The sequence below is a fragment of the Ictalurus punctatus genome, chromosome 10 (genome assembly GCF_001660625.3).
Source record: "Ictalurus punctatus breed USDA103 chromosome 10, Coco_2.0, whole genome shotgun sequence".
NCBI lineage: Eukaryota > Metazoa > Chordata > Actinopteri > Siluriformes > Ictaluridae > Ictalurus > Ictalurus punctatus.
Genome location: NC_030425.2, coordinates 1782501 through 1806602, shown reverse-complemented (window position 1 = coordinate 1806602; position 24102 = coordinate 1782501). Strand labels below are relative to the sequence as shown.

Below are 24102 nucleotides of genomic sequence, written 5' to 3'. Positions count from 1 at the left end.
CCTCCCCTAGCCAAGGCGGTCCCCAAGTTTTCAGTATTCTCTGGTCAGTGAGCTGTCACAGGGCAATGGAAATCTGATGCTTTTCCTCCAATAGAATGTGGAATAGTTAACGTCACTAAAAGACCATCGGGCAACGTGGAAACTACTGCCAAATGTGTCTCCATGGGTTCTGTCTATCGTGGAAAATGGTTACCGGGTCCAGTTTATAGCTCGACCCCCCAGTTCAGAGGTGTGCTCACCACAGTAGTCGGCACAGACCAGAGTCCGACGTTAGCGCAGGAAGTAAGATCCCTCTTGGACAAAGGGGCCATAGAATATGTACCCCGTTTCCTGAGGGAGGGAGGTTTTTACAGCCATCATTTCCTGCTCCGTAAAAAACAGGAGTATGCGGCCAATTTTAGATATGCATCATCTGAACTGTACTCTTCAGACATACAGGTTCAAGATGCTGACGCTCAAACTTATCATTCCACAGATTCAGTTTGAGTTCTGGTTTGTGATTATAGATCTAAAAGGTGCATATTTACACAGAGAAATATTGCTAGCTTTATCCCCTCGCACCTCCACAAAGTGCATGGATGTCACTCTGGCTCCATTGTAACTCCAGGGCATCCGTGTACTAAACTACCTGGACGACTGGTTAATTCTAGCAGGATCCAGGGAACTGGCGGTTCAACATCGAGATGTTGTTCTCGCCCACATGAAGAGCTTGGGGCTCAGGTTGAACCTCAGAAAAGTATGCTTTCCCCAGTGCAGTGGACAACTTTTCTAGGGGTTATAAGGATTCTACTATAATGAGGGCGTTTCTATCCCTAACATGCGTAGGGTCAATCCTAACACCACTGAGCAAGATAAAGCTGGCTCTTGGGAGACTATTGGCGCTTATGGGCCTATTGCACAGGAGACCATTCAGTGGTGGCTGAGAAGTTGGGGGTTTCGTCCAAGGACAAAACCTCTGAGAATAATCAGTGTCACGCGGCGATGCCTACGTGCTCTGAGAATTTGAGTGTCCCCGGTTTCGAGCCTTGGGTCACACTCTAGGGGTGTCTCCTTAGCGCAAGATGGTAATGACAGACACCTCCCTCATGGGCTGGAGCGTGGTCTTAGACAGCTGTCCAGCTCACGGCCTCTGGTGCGGCCCTCATCTGGAGCAGCATATAAATTGCCTAGAAATGTGGGCCATATTTCTAGCACTGAAATTCCTTCTCCCTCAACTGAGAGGTTACCATGTGTTTACAGACAACACACCGGTGGTCTATTGACCACCAGGGAGGATTATGTACGTGGCCCCTGTTCAGGCAGGTGCAACTAATTCTTCTCTGGGCAGAGGGAAAGTTTGTCAGTGAGTGCAATGTACATTCTGTGAATATGGGGGCAGACATCCTGTTGAGGCAGGGGCTGAGGCCCAGGAACTGGTGGCTCCATCCACAAGTGGTGGAGAACAGGGTAACCCAGACGTTTTTTATGCAGCACCGCCTGAGGGCCTGAAGATCATGGGCATGCAGTATTGATTTTCACCCTGTCTCTTGCACACAGAGATTTCTCCAGATTCTCAAATTTTTTTGATGATATTATGTACTGTAGATGATGAGATTTACATTGAGGAACATGAGTAAATATACCATTTTCAGAAAAGAATGAGGTCATTTTGAATAGGCTTCCGAGATTTTCTCTCTGTCTTTTTCTCTTCATTGTGGTGTGGTTTATGTGACTTGGCCACCTGTTCACATTACATGCAGGTATGATGCTGTCACCTGTGTGAGCGTCTGTGCCCAGAGAAGTATGCTATATGATCAAAAGTATGTGGACACCTGAGCACCACACCCATATCTGCTTGTTGAACATCCCATTCCAGATTTATTCCACCCTTTACTGTTATAATGCGCTCCACATCTTCTGCGAATGCTTTCCACTAGATTTTGGGGTGTGACTGTGGGAATTTGTGTTCATTCATCCACAAGAGCATTAGTGACGTCAGAGACATTAGTTCATCAGTTCAAGGTGTTCAGTGGGGTCGAGGTCAGCGCTCTGTGCAGGACACTCGAGTTCTTCTACACCAACTTAGATAAATTATGTCTTCATGGTGCTCGCTTTGTGTACAGGGGCACCATCATGCTGGAACAGGTTTGAGCCTCTTAGTTCCAGTGAAGGGAAACTGTAATACTTTCTCTTAGTGATAACAGCATGTCACGTGGTCGTTTGCTTTGTATACACTGTATAAACATAAGAAGATGTTTGAAATGAAGAAATCATCCTACGACTTATTTTTTTCTCCACTAGATGGCGACACGTGCGTTCTGCTTGCCAGTTGTCATGGAAACAAAGCTGGACCGAGGGAACGCAGTGTGTGTGCAGGGCAGAGACGTAATGCAACGACGCAGCACCATCACTTGGTCCTCGGGGTTGGTATGGCGGGGTTTCTCCTCCTCCTACGAGAGAGAGCGAGAGAGCGAGAGAGAGTGTGTGTGAGAGAGAGACAGAGAGAGCAAGTGTGTGTGAGACTGACTGAGAGAGAGAGTGTGTGTGAGTGACTGAGAGAGAGACAGAGAGAGCAAGTGTGTGAGACTGACTGAGAGAGAGTGTGTGTGTGTGTGTGTGTGAGAGAGCGAGACAGAGAGAGAGTGTGTGTGAGTGACTGAGAGAGAGAGTGTGTGTGGGAGAGAGAGAGACAGACAGAGAGAGAGTGTGTGTGTGTGAGAGAGAGTGTGTTAGAGAGAGAGAGAGTGTGTGTGTGTGTGAGAGAGAGAGAGAGTGAGAGTGTGTGTGTGCGAGAGAGTGAGAGTGTGTGTGTCTGTGAGAGTGTGTGTGTGTATGTGAGAGAGAGAGAGTGAATGTGTGTATGTGTGAGAGAGAGAGAGAGAGAGAGAGAGAGAGAGCGTATGATGCAGGTGCTGAAGCAGAGCATCCTCCTGCATGATGAGCTGCATGGCGCTCGCGGGACCCGGACACAGGGGTGAGGTTCGGACTGCTTTTACTGAAACCTTATTTTTGGGGATCGGGGCGTTTTAACCCTCGACAACGCGCGTGTCAGCACAACAGAGCGTGTATCACGCCCAGATTGGTGTAAGTTTAAAGATTCGTGAGCGCGCGTGCTTAAAAGTGAGTCCTCCCGCGTGCCGTTTAACAACATGGCTGTATAAAGGTTTCTATTTGTTGTGATATTTTTTCTTTATTTTGTTTTTGGAGATCATGCGTTTCAATGAGGTTTTTGTCTGAACCTGGGTTGATTTACTGCTGTGTGTGTGTGTGTGTGTGTGTGTGTGGGGGGGGGGGGGGGGGGGGGGGGGGGGGGGTCTTAAAACTAACTAAAACTGAATGTCAGTAATATTATTCATTACATTTATGATAATTACATTATCTTTATGTTTATGATACTACACACACACACACACACACACACACAACCACATCAGAAGCGTAAACATTTTTATTTAGCCCTATGATACTGTCATTGGTCCAGTGTCGATGACTGTAGTACACAACATGACAATATTGGAGCCTCACTAATACGTATTAGTACAGTAATACGAGTCAATGGAAACATCTCTCCGTCACAGAAGTGTGTGTTTATGTGTGTACTGTAATTTAAAACCCTCAATCAGACCTCCATATCGGTCTCTAAGTGAATTCAGACTGCTGCACTTTGAAGCTTCATTACTGCAGGCTTTTAATAGCCCTTCGCGTGCTGTATTATCATATCTTACTTAATGGCATTTATATTTCCATATTACAATCTCATATCCAACCTTTCTGGAATGGTTTTTTAAATATTGCTAGGATGTGGTTATTATAATACCACAGTGATCACAGATCACTTTCACACTAAGTGAGTGTTCATAACTGGTGTAGTGCTGAGAAATACAAACAAATGGAATAGAATAAATACGCAGATGATGGATTATACGTTCTTATGAAATGACGTGGAGTAATAATAATGATAACGAGTCTTTATTAGTCACGTGTACGTTACAGCACAGTGAAATGCTTTTTTCGCATATCCTGGCATGTCAGGAAGCTGGGGTCAGAGCACAGGGGCAGCCATGATACAGCGCTCCTGGAGCAGAGAGGTTAAGGGCCTTGCTCAGGGGCCCAACTTGGCAGTGCTGGGGCTTGAAGCCCTGAACTTCTGATCAGTAACCCAGAGCGTTAACTGTAAAGCCACCACTGCCCCCTTAATAGACACTTTAAGCACTAACATGTTCCATCATGCACCATGGAGCCAAACATTTCCAGAACCGACATGGCTACTGACTCATACCTCTCTCTTGTCTGGTAAACAGAATTATGTGGTTGATAGATTTTTCCTTATGCTGCCTTCTGACTGTTTCGACCCTACCCAGACATCCAGAGCGAGTCTTGATATGCTGAAAATGTTTTCTTTATAACACGGTACCTTTACTTATATTTCTTATCTCTCAATTTATCACAGTCTCTCTTGTCTCTTGTTCTGTCGGGACTCCTGAGATGCCGCTGAGGCACGGTAATACAGGAACGTGTTGTCCTGAGCTGTACATGGATTAACGAGTTGAAGGATTTCAAACGGTCACGGAAAAAAAAATGCATGAGGACGAAGTTCGGATGGATGGACCAGTAGATGACAGACAGGCTGAGCTGAACTTTAGCCGTAGCTCGACAATTCACACGAATGAATGACACTGAACGTTGCTCGGCGATGGTGACGAGTCGAACCGAGTGGCTCTGACGGACGAATGACTGTATCGTTGAGTTCTGCAGAAGGATCGTGGTTGGATTTTTATAAACTGAAGAATTTGTCAGAAGATGTCGGATTCGGGAGCAAAGACGCCTCCAGCTCAGCGGCATCGGAGGAAACAGGCGATTCACGGGCCGGACGAGCAGAAAAAGGTAAGAGGATTTACATCACGGCTTCTGCTATAGATAGGCTGAAAGCTTTCCTTACTTTGTAGTCTTGTAATTCCAGTGAAAAACTAAAGAAGCAAACTTGACACCAAACATGCCTTGGCTAAGGTGTAAAAAGGAGACATTGTACACATTTCATTTCGCCTAACTTGTAACTTTCATGACATTTCCTGCAGTTGATGTGTGTGTGTGTATGGAATTTAATGGACTGACATTATGAATGAATTACCGTGGCGAGAGCAGAGCTACAGACTGATTATCAAACAACTGACTGTTTGTATGACTGATTACTGACACATGACCAGGACGGGTGTTCAATTTGATGGGAATGCATGGGAGTGGCAAAGGGAGCTGAGATTAGAAACTATGATGAGAATGGAAATCACTTCTAATCAAGTCTTTGTGAGTGAGTGAGTGAGTGCATGAATGAGTCCGTGAATGAATGAGTGAGTAAATGAAGGAGTGAGTGAATGACTCAGTGAGTGAGTGAATTAGTGAATGAATGAGTGAGTGAGTGCATGAATGAGTCAGTGAATGAATGAGTCAGTGAATGTGTCAGTGAATGAGTCAGTGAATTTATGTCACAGCATTGCTGAATTATCAACTCAATAGCATTCATTCTCATTAGGACAGTAGAGGTGTAATTATAATGAGTTGGAGCTGTTTATGATCACTGCACGGTGAGGTATGGGAGTGAATCCTGTGAGGAAGTGAGAGAGGCCCTGCAGTCCATTCCCCTCACTGACAGGGAGGAGTGGAGGATCAATAAAGAGCACACGATACATACATCACATTATATTCATTGAGTAAATGTGGTTCAGACCATCTGAGAGCTGTTTTTCTTTTTACGTTCCTTAATTCAATTTTGTAGATATTTTAAGAACACTTTTGCAGTATATGCTCTTTTAATATCTTGTTCAGACCTACATTAGGCCAGCTATGAAGCTCAACAAACAAAGACCAGGTTACACAATCCATTTACAGCATTTACACATGACACGCTGATAGTGTTGGCAATTCTACCCCAGGGGTTTTACATTAGTTTTTTCCCCCTGGTCTTTCCAGGGCAGAGTGGTAGGGTTATATTAATAAATAATCATTTCACAGGGTTGTTCTGTGTGTTAATTGACATTCAGAGTGTCCAACTCGTTTCTCAAGCTAAACCCACATCAAAGAGAACTTCTTTAGCTCTTTTGCTGATCATCACAGTTTTATGTTTGATTTGTTTGCTTGTTTCTGAGTTCTTAATAATGGTCTTTTGAGCTCATTCTTCCTTTTGAGAAGAAATTTTAAAATGCCACGGAATCAGAGCTTTGCGTGCTGATATACAGCTTTAATTTGCATTAGCTGTCTCTTGAGGGGAAAAAAACCCTGTCTATTGTTGACTTTTCCTGCGCTTAGAAGTGTGTAAGGCATTTTATGACATTTTGCCATAGCCCACTGCAAAAAAGGGATCTGTATTTGTGAAATATTTCTGTCTGGTACAGTGTTTTCTTACTGGTTGAGAGCACTAGGGATAATAATATACATCATCACAGCACTTTGAAAAGCAACAAACAAACGTTAGTAGATTCAGACTCGTATTTATTCAGATTTTAGCCTGTAAAAGGTTTTTAGACACCTGGAGGTGTATATTTATTGAAATGTGTTGTCTGATGTTGTGTTGCCGTTTCTCGCTACCCTTCCATATGGTTAAGGTCAATAAGGTCATCAGTCCCTATTGAATTTCAGCACTTTACACCCTCAGCATCTGTGTTCAAAACTCCTTACTGGCCTTTAAATCACTCCAGAAGGTTAATTAGCGTATGTGTCCTGTGCTGGTGGATGTGTGTATTTTGTCCGTATTGATCTTCAGCGTGTTTCCAGTCACTTAGCAGCCATTAAACGCAGCTTAGCGTGTAGTCTTCTCCTTGATATTTGTACGATTAGCTTTTGAAATCTGTATGATAAGCTCAGCAGTATCAATGGGATAACTGTTACTAGATATATGTAGTCTGGAGCAAGAGCTCTGCTTATGTACTTTTTTAAAAATGCGCACTTTTTTTCAGAGTATCATGTTGTTTTTAAAAAAATATAGGTTTCCTTTCGGTTGCCGAGGTTACGGTTGCGGTGAGATTTATGTATAATGTAGCATTAGTTAGCTGGATTAATAATGATGTCAATTTACGTTCCCTACAATGATAGTAAGACTAAACGTATGTGTATGTGTGGGTCTGAAGGGTGGAAGGACGGGTGGGCAGGGTCAGAGAGGAAAATCACCAGGTCTAAAATTCTCAGAGGCCCCAAACACCATCTGTCTCGCACACACGCACGCACACACGCGCACACACGCACACACACACACACACCACACTACTCTCTGTTTATCGGGGGGACAGGTGGCGAAGGGATAGATGGCTGGCTGTAAGGATGGATGGATAATGAATAAAAACATACATGCATGATGATAGACAGATGGACGGGTGAATATCTACATGGACAGACAGATAAATAAATAGATGTACAATATTATACGGTATTTAAACGAAGCTCCGCGTGACAGACGGTCAAATTGATTCACCCCAGATAAAAACAGAAATGACATTAACAAGAAATGAAGGCTAACAGTGGGTAGTGTTGCTGCCTCACAGCTTCAGGGTCACTGGTTCGATCCTGAGCTCGGGTTACTGTCTGCGTGGATGTTTTCAGGAAGAATGATGGCACTAGGGAGTATATAGCTCATTGTAGACTATCTGATCTTTTTATTGTACATTTTGGGTCTCATCCGAAATCTCTATTCAGAGACGGCATGCCCAGGTTGGGAAAAACATGAGAGAGAGAGAGAGAGAGAGAGTCAGAGACAGAGTGAGAGCGTGAAAGAGAGAGCAGTCTATTATGTGCATGTATCACGTTTCTGGACTTCCTACCTCCTGTTTTATTTTTGTTGTAATTTCTCTCGTGGGGGGCTTTTAATGGTTAAAATTACAACACTGCCATGACCTTGATGCTTAGAGGACACAGCCTGCATGTTCAATATTAGATGATATTTCTCAACAAAGACGTCCTCATCCTTTGCTAACATAAATCCAAAGATGACTGTTAGCCTTGGTTGTGGATTTTGATTGACAGCCGTGACTCCACCCATCTGCAACTCGTCACTGCCCTCCCTTGAGGAACATAACGCGATAGGATAATGGCCTTGTTCGATGAGCCTTGGCCTCAGCCTTTTCCTCTATTCAATTATTTATTGAGGCGCCAAGGGGCAACGTTTCCACATGTTGGATCAGATGCTAAAGCCTGTGCTGATGTTCAGTAATACAATGCACTATGACCAAAAACACACACAATATTGTTACTATAGACATTTAAATATACTGTACAGCATCATCACGGTTCCTGTACAAGGCCCAAGTGGGTAGCGTTTGTCCTGCTGAAATAACACCTGGGTCGTACAGAATGCAATGTAAGAGCACCAGCAACTTTTTCAGCAATTTGTTCTACAGTAGCTCTTCTGTAGGATTGGACCAGATGGTCTAACCTTCGCTCCCCATGTGCAACACTAAGCCTTGTGTGCCCATGATCCTGTCCTTCCTTGGGCTATTTTGGTAGGTACTAGCCACTGTATACAGGGAACACCCTACAAGATCTGCCGTTTTGGAGATGCTCTGACCCAGTCATCTAGCCATCATAATTAGGCCCTTGTCAGATCCTTACGTTTCCCATTTTTCCTGCTTCAAATGCATCAACTTCGAGAACTGAATGTCAAAGAGATCATCCCCATCCTGATGTTTGACGTGAACATTAAGTGAAGCTCTTGACCAGTATCTGCGTGATTGAATGATTGACAAGAGAACTGCGTAAATGAGCAGGTGTATATGTGTTCCTATTAAAGTTGGATGGTAAGTGTAGCCTCCTGGTGTAGCCAGAACAACCTTAAGCTCTTAAAACCACAGAGATGCACATCAACTCCAGGAAACGCGCACCCCCCCCGTCTTTAATAATTCATCACTGAGCACTGTCACTTCGTTTACGTTTCTGGGAACTACGATCACACGGGATCTTAAATGGAAGATGCATACACCAACCGTCTAACGATAATGTCGTTCGACGTTATTATGTCTTCTCATACTAATTGTTATAGAGAATAAAAAAATATATGTTTCAATTAAAAAATTTCAATTGATAGGTTAAAAGTATGTAAAGTTTGCATAAAAACAAATACATTTCTGGATATAGGTTCTTTTATATCTGCAAATTTCACCTGGTTTTATTATAAAAGACATTATTACTTGTTGCATGAAATCTTCCCATCCAGTAGCAATCATGGTGAGGATGAAGGAGCATCCAAAAATTCTTAGGAGTTCTGAAGGCGTTCCTAAAAAAGCTCTAGAGTTATACAGTAAAGACATCTTAAACATCCCTGTCAGTCCGAGTGGTTCCATAATATGCACGTGGAAATTTAATGGCACCACAATGAATTACACCACGCAAGATATCACAATGTGCTCTCAGACTAATGAAAAATGAAGCCAGCAGTCACTCAAAAAGAGTTGCAGGACGACCTGAAAGCAGCAGTTACGCAGAGATCAATAAGAAATGAACTGCACCACAATCGTGTCCGTTCTTTCATCTCACGCAAAGCTCTTGAGATACATGTCTGAAAGCGTTTACATAAATTCTCGACAATTGTAGAGTTAAATCTCTATCAGAACAATATACTCTTGTCAGATCAAACAAAATTAGAACTCTGGCAGTAATTCATTGCATTTACAGTATTTGGCAGACGTCCTTATCCAGAGCAACTTACATTTATACAACTGAGCAGTTGAGAGTTAAAGGCCTTGTCCAAGGGCCCAACAGTGGGAGATTGGTAGTGTAAGTAATTCTGATCAGTAACCCAGAGCCTTTAACGACCGGGCCACCACTGCCCAGAGTTTAATTCAGATTGTCATGTTTTGGAGAAGGAAGGATGTGTGAAGCATGAGGGTGGGAGCATCATGAAATGAATTACATGACATCAAAGGAAACATGAATGGAGCGATGTACTGAGAGGAGAATTGAATCTCATCAGCCAAAAAAAACCTGAATCTGGAGAGAAGATGAACGTTTCAAGACAACGACCCCGAACATACTGTCAGAATAACTCAAATTCTTGCATGGCAGAGCCTGGCAGTGATTATGTCCTTATGTTGCTTTCCATATAAGACAGACTTTAACTGTCCTACCTAGATAGCCTCTGTCCACAGGTATTTGTGGTTTGTCAAATTTAATTTGAATGGTGTTACTTTATCAGCTGTCAGGAGTTTTTTTTGTCATTCTTTGATTGTGCGTGTGTGTGTGTGTAATAAAGTTAATGATAGAGTGTTTACCCCTGAAGCCAACAATCTGGTCAGATAAGAGCTGTTTTTCTCTTTGTTACTCTTGCTGTTGTCTATTGTTGTCTCCGTGTCTCTATTTTCTCACAAAAACGTGACTCACGGTGCACCTGAAATGAAGGTTCGGTTTAAGACTATAGCTCGTCATGCAAAAATGCGCTCCGTTCTGTACGAGGAGTATTTTAAAGCTTAACCGAGAAAAGGTGGAAAAGGTCGATTATGCAGCTGTCAAAAAAAACAAAACAAACGTAGAGACTAAAGAGGAAATACATAAATGAAGAGTTATGAAGTGTTAAAGCAGTAATACAGATAATAGGCCAATTGGTTTAAAAGAAGTTCCTGTGAAGAATAAAAATGAAAAGCAAGGTCCTTTCTGTAAAAAGTGTGTAATGAAACTATTCCTTTTTTTTGGTGAAATACAACATTTGACATTTAAAAAAAAATAAAAAAATTTTTTTACAGTGACATTTTTTGGTGAAATTGATGTAGGCTATGTGTGAGATGCTATGTGCTATGACAGAGCTGTGTGACAATAGCAGCCCAAACAGTAAAGCTGTTATAGTATGTCTAAATACAGAGGTTTCACAGCGGTATGAATTAATAATATACACCTGCCTGAGGGAGACGGACAAAATCACCGCTAATTGCCCTTCCCGTTTCCCGTTTCACCACCTTTTTTTTCCACTGACTTTGCATTTCTGACACATCCACCCCCACCCCGCTCTCCACCTGCCTATCTCTCTCTCTCTCACACACACACATTTTCTCTTTTTTCTGTCTCTATCAATGATGTATAGGGAAAACCTGCTGTAGATGACAGCAAAGGCAGATTACTGCCACACACACACACACACACACACTCTCACCAAGAAAGGTAGGCTGGTGCTCCACATATCTACATGGCTTTAATAACCACAAAACCTAAATGAAACCTTCATTTCCAACACAGTTGGTCATTCCGTCACGGATGAAGAACGGCAAAGAAGTTAAACACCAAAAGGTTTTGAAATCAGTGCAATCAATTTATTTGAAATCAAATAAATAGTGGCTGATGATACAAAAACATGTGGAATCTCGCTCGTCCCCTTTTTTAAAACAACAAAAAAAATAGATGGGATGTTCAGAACTGAAATTGTGAAACACATTCTCTCCAGGGACACGAACGTGAAAGATCTAATCTCTGATCAGCCGTTATGAGAGGTGTGGAAGAGCGTGAATGTGCGCGAGTGTGTTGAGCTGTCACTGCTGTTTCACTCCCTCATCAGTCCTGCTCCCACCACCACCAGTGATCTGATTGGCTTGCTGTGAGGCCTGCGCTCTGATTGGTCGATAGAACCATCTTTCCTCTAACATCACTCGGAAGCTGTGGTCGACCTCTCAGAAGGTTCCAGAACAGAGGGTGTGATAAATCTGTGTGAACATACAAAACAGCCCAGCCCCCACGTTGAATCCACACACAAACACACACACACACACACACACACACACACACACAACAAAACGAAACGAAACACATGCAGTGAGAAATTGCATATTTTGCATATATTTCCATATTTACATATTCACATATTCAAATGCTTATGTAGTAGTTCCATATTCATATATACACATGCATGCAAACAAAAATGCACAAAGCACAAACACACACACAGAGACACACCCCACACATGTATGCACACACACACACACACACAAACACACACACACACACACACACACACACACAAATATCATTTTGGAAAATTGCATTTTATGACATATGGAGCATAGCAGTCTCATAGCTGTTATACAGACGTCAGTGACTTTATGCCTAGCGTGCAAGACAAGGCTACAGTAGACATGGGAAACCCTTTATGATAGAGGAAGATGGAGGAAACCAAGACTTCTCACCTGACATCAGGGCTGTATCTGTTATAAAACTTCCTACACTGCAAATTCCTTTTTTTCACGTGAGACGTCCATTGAATTTATTAGTCGCCTTAGCGAGCAGCTAGCAATAATCAATAACTGGATATATTGTGGTGAGTGTGTTCCATGACGTGCTCTTTACAATGACTCCTCGCTGGTCCCATCCAAATTACAGTAACATTTATTATTAGGTTGCAACCGAATACAAATACATTATTTGGAATAAACAGATAATGTGTTCTAAAAGGATACAAATTAGAAGTAGAAGGATTTATAGTGGATTATACAGATACAATAGCTAATTTGGGCGGTACCTACCTGCCGATAACCGATGAATCAACCGATACTTTTGTAACTCTAGTTTTTACTAACACTTACTTTTCCAGCCTTTTGTTGCCCCTTGTCCCAACTTTTTTGAAACATGTTGCGACCATCGAATTCAAAATGACCTTACTTTTTTCCCCTTAAAACGGTACATTACCTCAGTTTAAACATTTGAGATGTTTTCTACGTTCTCTGTATTGCGAATAACATACGGGTTTATGAGATTTTTTTCTGAGATTTATGAGAAGTCGTTGCATTCTGTTTTTGTTTACATTTTACCCAGCATCCAAACTTTTTTTGTTGTCAGACATACGTGGATTGAAACACAACCTGCTCAAGCCAGCATTTATTAATGAAGACCTCAGCTTAGACTGCAATCTCTGCTATGCAGTGGTGTTGTGTGCATAGTGAGGGCTGCAATATGGCGTGTGTGTGTATGTGTGTGTGTGTGTGTGTTTCATTATTCCATTATCTTCTTTTATGTTGGTTCTTGTTCCATCAGTGCAGCTCTAAGGGAGCAGAGCAAGTTTAATTACAGCGAACCTGAGCTTCCCATGGGTTTCTTTCTGTGTGTGTGTGTGTGTGTGTGTGTGTGTGTGTGTGTGTGTGTGTGTGTGTGTGTGTGTGTGTGTGTGTGAGTAGGGTTTAGCAGGAATGTCTGAATCTCATTCTAATGCCATCGTAACTGGTTATTAGTAAGAAACAAGGTACATGCATGCACACATACACACACACACACACACACACACACACATACATATTTAGGTGTGTATTCTACATTATGGAATTAATTACTTGGAGATATGTCCACACAGGTGCCATATGTGTGCATCATTCTCTCTCTCTCTCTCTCTCTCTCTCTCTCTCTCTCTCTCTCTCTCTGTCTCTCTCACACACACACACACATACACACACATAGACACAGCACATCTTGTGTGTTTTATGGCTCATTAATGGAAGTCCAGATTAAAGGCGGATATGTACAGTTTTTAATCACACACTAATGGATAATTAACATCCTTATCATAGCAGCTGCAGGAGACAGACACACACACACACACACACACACACACACACACACACACACACACACACACACACACACACACACACACACACACACACACACACATTCATGTAAAGATAACATCACGGGGGCACTAGTCCCATACATGCTTTGTGGGGACACCACTTTCCTGTGATCTTACAGACATGAAATACAGTGCATCCGGAAAGTATTCACAGCGCTTCACTTTTCCCACATTTTGTTATGTTACAGCCTTATTCCAATATGTATTAAATTCATAATTTTCCTCAAAATTACACAAACAATACCCCGTAATGACAACGTGAAAGAAGTTTGTTTGAAATCCTTGCACATTTATTAATAATAAAAAACAAAAAAAGCACATGTACATAAGTATTCACACCCTTTGCTCAATACTTTGTTGAAGCAGCTTTGGCACCAATTACAGCCTCAAGTCTTTTTGAGTATGATGCTACAAGCTTGGCACACCTATTTTTGGGCAGTTTCTCCCATTCTTCTTTGCAGGACCTCTCAAGCTCCATCAGGTTGGATGGGGAGCGTCGGTGCACAGCCATTTTCAGATCTCTCCAGAGATGTTCAATAAGGTTCAAGTCTGGGCTCTGGCTGGGCCACTCAAGGACATTCACAGAGTTGTTCTGTAGACACTCCTTTGTTATCTTGGCTGTGTGCTTAGGGTCGTTGTCCTGTTGGAAGATGAACTTTCGCCCAGTTTGAGGTCCAGAGCGCTCTGGAGCAGGTTTTCATCAAGGATGTCTCTGTACATTGCTGCATTCATCTTTCCCTCGATCCTGACGAGTCTCCCAGTTAGTTCCTGCCGCTGAAAAACATCCCCACAGCATAATGCTGCCACCACCATGCGTCACTGTAAGGATGGTATTAGCCAGCTGATGAGTCGTGCATGGTTTCCTCCAGACATGATGCTTGCCATTCAGGCCAAAGAGTTCAATCTTTGTTTATTCATGGTCTGAGAGTCCTTCAGGTGCCTTTTGGCAAACTCCAGGCAGGCTGTCATGTGCCTTTTACTGAGGAGTGGCTTCCGTCTGGCCACTCTACCATACAGGCCTGATTGATGGAGTTCTGCAGAGATAGTCGTTCTTCTGGAAGGTTCTCCTCTCTCCACAGAGACACACTGGAGCTCTGTCAGAGTGACCATCGGGTTTTTGGTCACCTCCCTGACTAAGGCCCTTCTCCCCCGATTGCTCGGAAGAGTCCTGGTGGTTCCAGACTTCTTCCGTTTACGGATGATGGAGGCCACTGTGCTCATTGGGACCTTCAATGCTTCAGAAATGTTTCTGTGCCCTTCCTCAGATCTGTGCCTCGATACAATCCTGTCTCGGAGGTCTACAGACAGTTCCTTGGACTTCATGGCTTGGTTTGTGCTCTGACACACATTGTTAACTGTGGGACCTTATACAGACAGGTGTGTGCCTTTCCAAATCATGTCCAATCAACTGAATTTACCACAGGTGGACTCCAGTCACGTTGTAGAAACATCTCAAGGATGATCAGTGGAAACAGGACACACCTGAGCTCGATTTTGAGTGTCATAGCAAAGGGTGTGAATACTTATGTACATGTGCTTTTTTTTGTTTTTTATTTTTAATAAATTTGCAAAGATTTCAAACAAACATATTTCACATTGTTTTTATGGGGTATTGTTTGTAGAATTTTGAGGAAAATAATTAATTTAATCCATATTGGAATAAGGCTGTAACATAACAAAATGTGGAAAAAGTGAAGCGCTGTGAATACTTTCCGGATGCACTGTGTGTATAATTTAAGCCTGGGAACCCAAATATCACCTCAAATGCTGGATTATTATCTTCACATGGACATATTATTCTCACAGAAATTCACCGCCTAGGCATAAGAGATAATACACTTCCGATGTATCATTAGCATTCTGTGTTTCCGCAACCCTTCGAGGAACCTCACAAACTTTACACTCATTTCCTCGGGAGTTATTGCACCCAAGGCTGTAGTTTCAGGTAGCTTTTTATTTCCTGCCCCAAAGTACAGTATATGCAATTTTTTTGTGTGGACCAGTAAGTATTTAGGAAGGGTTTAATGTAATGAACCTGTATTTATCAAAGGCAAGGATCTCAAATGAACCAACACTCTTCCTTTTATTTAAGCAGAGTTTACTAAAGCTTGTTGTACAACCAGCAACTCGACTGAGTTGCGCTGGGCACTATAATTACGTACTATAAACGTCAACAAATAATAATGTACAGATAGTTATCATACTGAACCACCTCCACATTCACACCTTTTAATGGAAACGGGTGGGAGCATGTTTCCCTCCCTTAAAATCCACCCCATCATTTTTATATTATAGACTTTTGTAGATGCAACATTCATTTTGAACCTGACTGGAGAGACGACGGTATTGGTGAGTACTGTTTTTGTTTTTCCCCCGCTGTAGCTGTAGCCTTTCTTATGAGGATTGCGCTTTTTCTGTGTTATCACATTGACCACCTTCAGGTTATCATCGGGGAGAAGAAAAGAAGCTCAATAAAACTCAGAGTGAAGCCCAACTGACCTCAGAACAGCTGATCTGCATGTTTAAACAGAGATAGTGCAGACAGAGCACTCCAGGGAGCTAGCGAGGCCTTTATGGAAATTAATCAGTGTGTGTGTGTTGTGTATTCTATTCAGTTCGATTTAATTTATATAGCTTGTTACAATGGACTTTTGTCACAAAGCAGCTTTACAGGAATCCAGGTGTAAATTTAGATTTACGTCCCTAATGAGCAAGCCAGAGGTGACAATGGTGAGGAGAAACTAACACGAGGAAGAAACATTTAGAAGAACCGGGCTCATAAAGGAACCCGTCCTCATCTGGGTAACACCGGATGGTGCAATTATGCGTGCTATAGTATGCAAGTTATTCATTATTCGGTGGAAATAATCCACCGAATAATGAATGAGAATGCAATCATTAGTCAATCCAACTGAGACCGTCCATCTTTAGGATATCCGTGTGGTACCATCCACATAAGGATGGATCAGGCAGGACCAGAGGGCAGAAAGAGTCAGGATCACTAGCATCTCATCAGGCTGCAAGGGTAATATGTGTAGCTTGACAGAGAGAGAGAGAGAGAGAGAGAGAGAGAGAGAGAGAGAGATTATTAGTTATTCTCTCTCTAAAAAGAGGATGTAGACTGTGTGCAGAGTGCATGCAGGGACTCCAGCAGGGCTAAACGTGACAGCATAACTAAAAAGAGAGTGCCAAAAGGTAACACAGACATGAGGATGCCCTAGGGCATAAAGCAGCCAGCCTTCAACAAATCTGAGTGAATGCATGGACGCTAATTGGAAGGCTATTCCATAACTGTGGCGTTGTAGACTTTACTATTCTAGGTTCTAATAAAGATCCTGCACCTCCTGCTCCTTTATCAGTGAATGCTGAACAAACTTTTAAACCTGAAAACCTGACGAAGCTCAGAATTAACTCAAGCTCAGTATGAACTTTGTTACATTGGTCACTTATGTTATAAGCACTTTAAAAGAAATATAAATCTGTGTGTGTGGGTGTGTGTGTATGTGGGGGTATTTTACATATCTTGGTACAGACGAAATGTCCTTACAAGGATAGGAATTTGTGGGGACGACCCTCTGTGCATGTTTAACTTTGTTTCCATCCATCCATCTTCTATACCACTTATCCTTCCTTCAGGGTCGCGGGGGAACCTGGAGCCTATCCCAGGGAGCATGGGGCACAAGGTGGGGTACACCCTGGACAGGGTGCCAATCCATCGCAGGGCACAATCACACACACACTCACACACCCATTCATACACTACGGACACTTTAGACACGTCAATCAGCCTGTGCATGTCTTTGTACTGGGGGAGGAAACCAGAGTACCCGGAGAAAACCCCCGCAGCATGGGGAGAACATGCAAACTCCGCACACACAGGGCCACAGTGGGAATCGAACCCCCGACCCTGGAGGTGTGAGGCTTCTTTGTTTCCTACAGCTTTTATTTAAAAACACAAACAAACAAAAAATACCTTTTGGTTACTCAGGTTAAAATTGGGGTTATATTTAGGCATAGCATTAATGGTCTGTTAGGGATGTAACGATGAGGAAATTTTCCCACTGGTTAATCGACGTGTGACGTTTATCACCAAAGGTGGGGGGATAAAATAAATACATACACAAAGTCTAAATAAAAAAGTGAAAATCAGCAAACACTGTGGAACCAAGTAAAGAAGAAACGGATATAAACTATTAATATATTATATTAATATATAAAATGATATTATATATTATATGATATTAAACATAGACCTGAAATCTGACTCTTGCTGATCTGTGCTGCGACTCGTTCGGCTCGTGCTGAACTGAGCGGACACGTTCAGTTTTTAATTGTAACATCCGTTCTCGAACCGAACTAAATGATTTGTATTACTATAAAAATAATAAAAAAGGTAAAACAACAGTGGGGCGGAGCCGCGGTGGTCGTGTGATGTAATCGGTGTGCAGCCGAACACAGTGTAACACTGACTATCGCAGCAAGCCTATGGTCTGTATAAATAATTATGTCAGTAGAAGGTCCACACAAGTAAGACTGTGTGTGTGTGTGTGTGTGTGTGTGTGTGTGTGTGTGTGTGTGTAGACCGAGCGAACAGAGTGTCGATCTCTCCTTCTATGGTAAAGATTTTCTCTCTCTTTCTCTCTCTCTCTCTCTTGTGATGTAAATAAGTCTGATTCTCTTGTATTCACTGACTGGCTGTTGATGTGTGCATTTGTTTGTGTGTGTGTGTGTGTGTGTGTGTGTGTGTGTGTGTGTGTGTGTGTGTGTGTGTGCGAGAGAAAGAGGGAGAGATAGAGATAGTGGGCAATTTGCTTTGACTGACTGTGTAGCTATCTGTGTCTTTGATCCCTGGAGGCATATGTGTGTAATGGGCTCAGCTGCAGTCAGAGGCAGGTGGCTCAGGGTATGTAGTGGGTGACACACACACACACACACACACACACACACACACACACACACACACCTCAATGCAGTGCTTAATCTACAGTTTAAACATAGTCACAACTCTTAAAAATTGTGTGTGTGTGTGTGTGTGTGTGTGTGTGTGTGTGTGTGTGTCACCCAGAGACAAAAAACTGCGTTGATGTCCGCTGTGTTTCCGTTCCTAATAAGGACATTCTGTTCTGTGCTCATATTCACACTTAACTGCTTCTGATTTAAACACAGTTTGTTTTATATGGTTGATGTAAATGACACTATAGCGGTCTGTGATGTAAGTTAACAATGTAGACACTTTGCTTGAAACGTGGTCTTATTCACTATTTTCACTATTCTCACTGTAGCAGCTCAATTTCAATGGTTGGTAAAGTCAATAACACCTAAGATCATCCTTAAAACAGCTGTCTAGAATATGAAGATAATACCTAGCTAATGCGATGATAGCCTCTTGGGTTAACAGTGCATGACTCTAGGCCACTTTATTTAGTACCTTAAATTGTAGTATATAGTGGTCTGCATTAATATTAATGAAATTAAATAAAAACAGCAATTCTGGTAAGAGTTAGTGACACTACATAGAATGGAGGGCAGAGTACAGTGCTGTCAGTATGTACCAATGACTGCATACTGTATATGGGTGGATTCAAACAAGGGTGAGAAAAAAATGAAGCCAAAATATCTCTGAGGCCCTCTAGTGGCTGGCTTCAGTACAGTTTTTTAACCCCACCCATTGCTATGGAAGTGAATTAAACACAGGCCAAAAAAATATTCTTTTTGGGAATAGTGTTCTGACGTTCAGCTAACCTTGATCTCTCCTGTAGTATTTTTCATTAAGATTAATGTGTAATTTGATGATAATTAAATAAAAAAAGGGCATGGTTGATGATTGACAGTTTTGGACAAGTCAAGGATTGCTAACTAGCATACACATTCTAATATGCACCTGAAGCTCTTGACAGTTCTGTAGCACTGTTCTAACAGAGTTATTTGCAGTGTTTTTCTCTGTATGTCAAAGTGACTACAATGTGAGTGCACAAAGTCATGGAAATAAATAAACCAAGGAAAGCAGTTAACACTAGCTTCTTAACCAGTTTATTTACCGTATGACATTAGCTTCACTAGAAAGTAACTTGTTAAGGGTAGGCAGTCACTCCTTTTTAAACAAACTAACAGATAATATCAGCTAGCTAGCAAATGCTAGCGCAGCTCATCTTTCAGTCAATCTTTTCATGACAACAGTAAAATCAATGTACTTGCAAAAATGTACAGTTGAGCATTTTTCATATTAACATGAACAAGTATCCAATCACCATCATCACCATCAATCACTGATATGGGTGGGCAAGAGGCGGACCAAAATGTCCGACTGACAATCACTAGTATGTGCAAAGAAGTGCTTTATTATGTGCTATGTGAATTCACTGGTTCTAACTCATCTATTCTTAACATTTACTGTGTGATAGTGTGATAGTAAGCTATCAAGTATTTTATCAAGCTAGTAGCCTATTGCTAAGCTGTTTATAATTATATATAATGCCATTATATATAATGACTGGATGGCACTAAGAGCTACCTCATTTATGTTCAGCAAATGTATTAGAAATAGAAATCTATTAGGAGCTTGACTGATGATCATGTGACACTGTTGCAGGCTGTGGATCATGGGAAAGTAAAGAAATCGGCTGCATTCAAGTCACCTCGGAAATGAGACGTCGGAGCTCACAATAATACCATTGTAGCTCTGTGTAATCAAACTAACTTCAAAGTGGGGAAAAAGCCTGAACTCCTCCATTTTTGTTAGCAACAAGCTAGCCAGCTATCTGTGATGAGTGCTGTACTGTATATTTTCCTCAAAACTGTGAACTGTATAGTCAGTGTTATAGATTAAACAAATGAATGTCTATATGTTGATTGACCTAAAGCAGGTACTTTTATATACAGTATACATTTGCAATCAAAATGATTCAACCTTCATTGCAAATCAGGTTTATTTATATTAAATTTATAGACTTTCAGTTGTTTGTGATGAACAAATCAAACAAAAGTGAGTGAAATAGTTCGACACAATGAATGCTTCAAGTGGTTTCCCCAAATTCAACTGAAAATGCAACTTATAATGATTTCTCAGTCTTAAAATTATTCACCCCCCTGAATAGAATCCCTCGCAACAGCACACATATGCAGAACAGGTGTTGTCTCAAGGGCTTTATTAGTTACACCAGGTGTGCTTGAGATAGGAACACATGAAATACCTGAACTGGCTAGGGGTAGAAAATATATGAAATACCCGGACGGGGCAGAAAAAGGAAGCTATCAACGGCTGCAATCAAATTTCTGAGAAGGCAGGTTGTGAAAAACCCTCGAGTGACTGTGAAAGACCTGCAGCAAGACTTGGTGTAACAGGCTCTGAGGTTTCAGTGAGCACAGTAAGGTACGTACTAAACACAGAAGGTTTCCATGCCAGAACTCCAAGACGTTCACCACTACTGACCCAAAAGCACAAGAAAAGTCGCTCAAAATCATATAAATAATCCACAGAAGGTTTGGGATTCTGTTCTGTGGAATGATGAAACAAAACTGGAACTTTTCTGCACGATGGATCAGCGGTACGTCTGGAGGAAGAAGAATGAAGAAAGAACACTCTGTCCACAGTCGAGCATGGTGGGGGCTCGGTGATGCTCTGCGGCTGCTTTACATCCTCTGGCACTGGAAACCTGCAGCGTGTGGAAGGCGAGGTGGATTCATTGAAGTATCAGGAAATCCTAGGAGAAAACATCATGCTGTCTGTGAGGAAGCTGCAGCTTGGGCATCGTTGGACCTTCCAACAGGACAATGATCCCAAGCATACCTCAAATTCCACCAAGGCTTGGCTGCAGAAGAAGTCCTGGAAGATTCTACAGGGTCATCACAGTCACCTGACTTGAACACCACAGAAAATCTCTGGTGGGATTTGAAGAAGGCGGTTGCAGCACGCAAACCCAAGAATATTACTGAACTGGAGGACACTGCTCATGAAGAACGGGAGAAGATTCCTCAGGAATGCTGCCAGAAGCTCTGCATCTCGTTTGCAGCAGGTCATAACAGCAAAAGGTGCTGTACTAAGTACTGAAGATGTTTGCCATGGATCTTTCAAGAGGTTGAATACTTTTCAAACTGGAGAAATCATTATAAGTTGCATTTTCAGTTGAATTTGGGGAAACCACTTGATGCATTCGTTGTGTTGAACTATTTCAATTACTTTTGTTTGATTTGTTCCTGATTTGCAATGGGGGTTGAATAATTTTGATTGCAACTGTAACTCATTTAAACATAAGAAGTGCTGCTGTGTTTACAGCTGATGTTAATTTGACGTTTCCAGTTTACGAGTAGGAATTCCAAAGTGAGGGGGTGGTTTCTTAATTTTTAATAGTCAGAGGTCAAAAATTCTTAGTTGTAGTTAAATGTATCATTGGTATTGTAGAATCCAGTGTGTAAAAGGGTACAGAGGTAGACTCAGGAGGCGTGCTCCAGCAGTGCACTTTCAAAAACTCAACAAAAAAAAGGACAAATCAACAGAACAAGTCCCGTTCAAGTTCAAGCTCACAACATCAAGTGTGTTACACGCTAGCTTGCTCATTCTCTTTCTGGTTCTATACAAATACGTAGACTGGCAGTAATAAGACACAGGTGAGAATAGTCCTGCATTACCTACTGGTTCCACCCGCCTCCTCTCCATCTGTTGCTGACACTCGACCACGCCCCCACTGCACCACTTACATTTTGTGTCATAAAAAACTCGGTGCTTTATGGGTGCATTCTGTACATTAACATGGTGCAGTGCATTGTGGGATTTTGGTGAACTGGACATGTGAATATGTATTTTCCCCCGTAGTTACTAATTCCCCAAATCTATGAAACTGCATTCATAATGAGGTTCAGCTGGACGAGATGCAATCAGGCCTGATTACTGCAAACCCTGTTCAATCAAATCAACACATAAATAGAACTTTTCAACAACATGAAGTTGGTTAAAAGGTCTTACCCAGTAATGTGTAAACAAATTCCAGAAATGATGAGGAAGAAGGTGATTGAAATACATCAGTCTGGGAAGAGTTACAAAGCTATTTCAAAGGCTCTGGGACTTCAAAGAACCACAGTGAGAGCCGTTATCTCCAAATGGGAAAACTCGGCACAGTAGTGAACCTTCCCAGAAGTGTCCGACCTTCCAAATTTCCTCCAAGAGCACAGCAACGACTCATCCAGGAAGTGACAAACGAGCCAAGGATAACATCAAAGGACCTACAGGCCTCTCTTACACCAATAAAGGTCAGTGTTCATGACTCCACTATCAGAAAGATACTGGGGGAAAATGACATCCATGGAAGAGTGGCGAGGTGAAAACCACTGATAACCCAGAAGAACATTAAGGCTCGTCAAAATTTTGCCAAAATACACCTTGATGATCCTCAAAACTTTTGGGAGAATGTCCTGTGGACTGATGAGTGGAAAGAGGAACTGTTTGTAAGACAGCGGTCCTGTTATATCTGGCATAAACCAAACACAGAACCCCACAAAAAGAACATCAGACCTACGGTCAAGCATGGTGGTGACAGTGTGGTGGTGTGGGGATGCTTTTCTGCGTCAGGGTCTGGGCAACTTGTAATAACTGAGGGTAATATGAATTCTGCTCTCTACCAGAAAATCCTAAAGGAGAATGTCCGGTCTTCAGTCCGTAAATTGAAATTCAAGTGCAACTGGATTATGCAGCAAGACAATGATCCAAAGTGTAGAAGTAAGTCCACCTCTGAATGGCTAAAAAAAAAAGCTCAATTAAAGTTTTTGGAGTGGCCTGGTCAAAGTACTGACTTGAACCCAATTGAGATGCTGTGGCAGGACCTTAACTGGGCAGTTCAAGCTCGAAAAGAAAAAGAAAAGAAAGTTGTGCAAAGAAGAGTGGGCCAAAATTCCAGTTATCGGGAGCGTTTGGTTGCAGTTATTGCTGCTAAAGGTGGCACGACCAGATTTGAAGTTTAATGGAGCAATCCGTTTTTCACATTGGTGATAGGTGTTAATTTAATATGGTGATAATTTTTATTTTAAAATAAAAACTGTATAGTGTGTTTTCTCAGTTTGCCTTTGTTTTTATGTATTTATGTGTTTAGTTTGAAGATTTAAAAACTATTAGTATGAGATATACACAAAAACTGAAGAAGTCAGGATGGGTAAATACTTTTTTTTTCACATACTGTAGTATGTGAGGAGTAATAAACATTTAATCAAGCCCACACTCCCTTCACTGATACAGTAACTTCCTCATTATCTTAAATCATGTAGCGAATACAACATGCTTAGGAGACGCAAGTTTAAAAAATAAAAAAAAATCCCTGTACACTCACCTCAGTTTGAGATAAAAATTGTAGTAACTTTTTTATTATTATTATTATTTTTAATAAACAGTACATTATTATGCAGACTGGTGTATGTATCATTATGCGGTGTGATTGCCAAGTTCGATAAGTTAACAGGAAGTGCACATGAATTTACAGTTCATAGTTCACTTTCACAAAGTGTACTTCCTGCTACTTTTATTGCTTACATCCAAACATAAACAGGGAGTGTGACGTTAATTT

At 41.8% G+C, this 24102-nt stretch overlaps 1 protein-coding gene across 1 annotated transcript in view; it reads left to right on the top strand.

Moving 5' to 3' along the window:
- The first annotated feature begins 4448 nt into the window (after positions 1 to 4448).
- The window catches only part of nav2a (neuron navigator 2a), a 106294-nt gene continuing 86640 nt past the window's right edge, over positions 4449 to 24102 (top strand). The window contains exon 1 of the mRNA XM_053683388.1: positions 4449 to 4863. Within this exon, the coding sequence (XP_053539363.1) occupies positions 4780 to 4863 (84 nt within the window). The 5' untranslated portion in view covers positions 4449 to 4779. The remainder of the gene's footprint in view (positions 4864 to 24102) is intronic.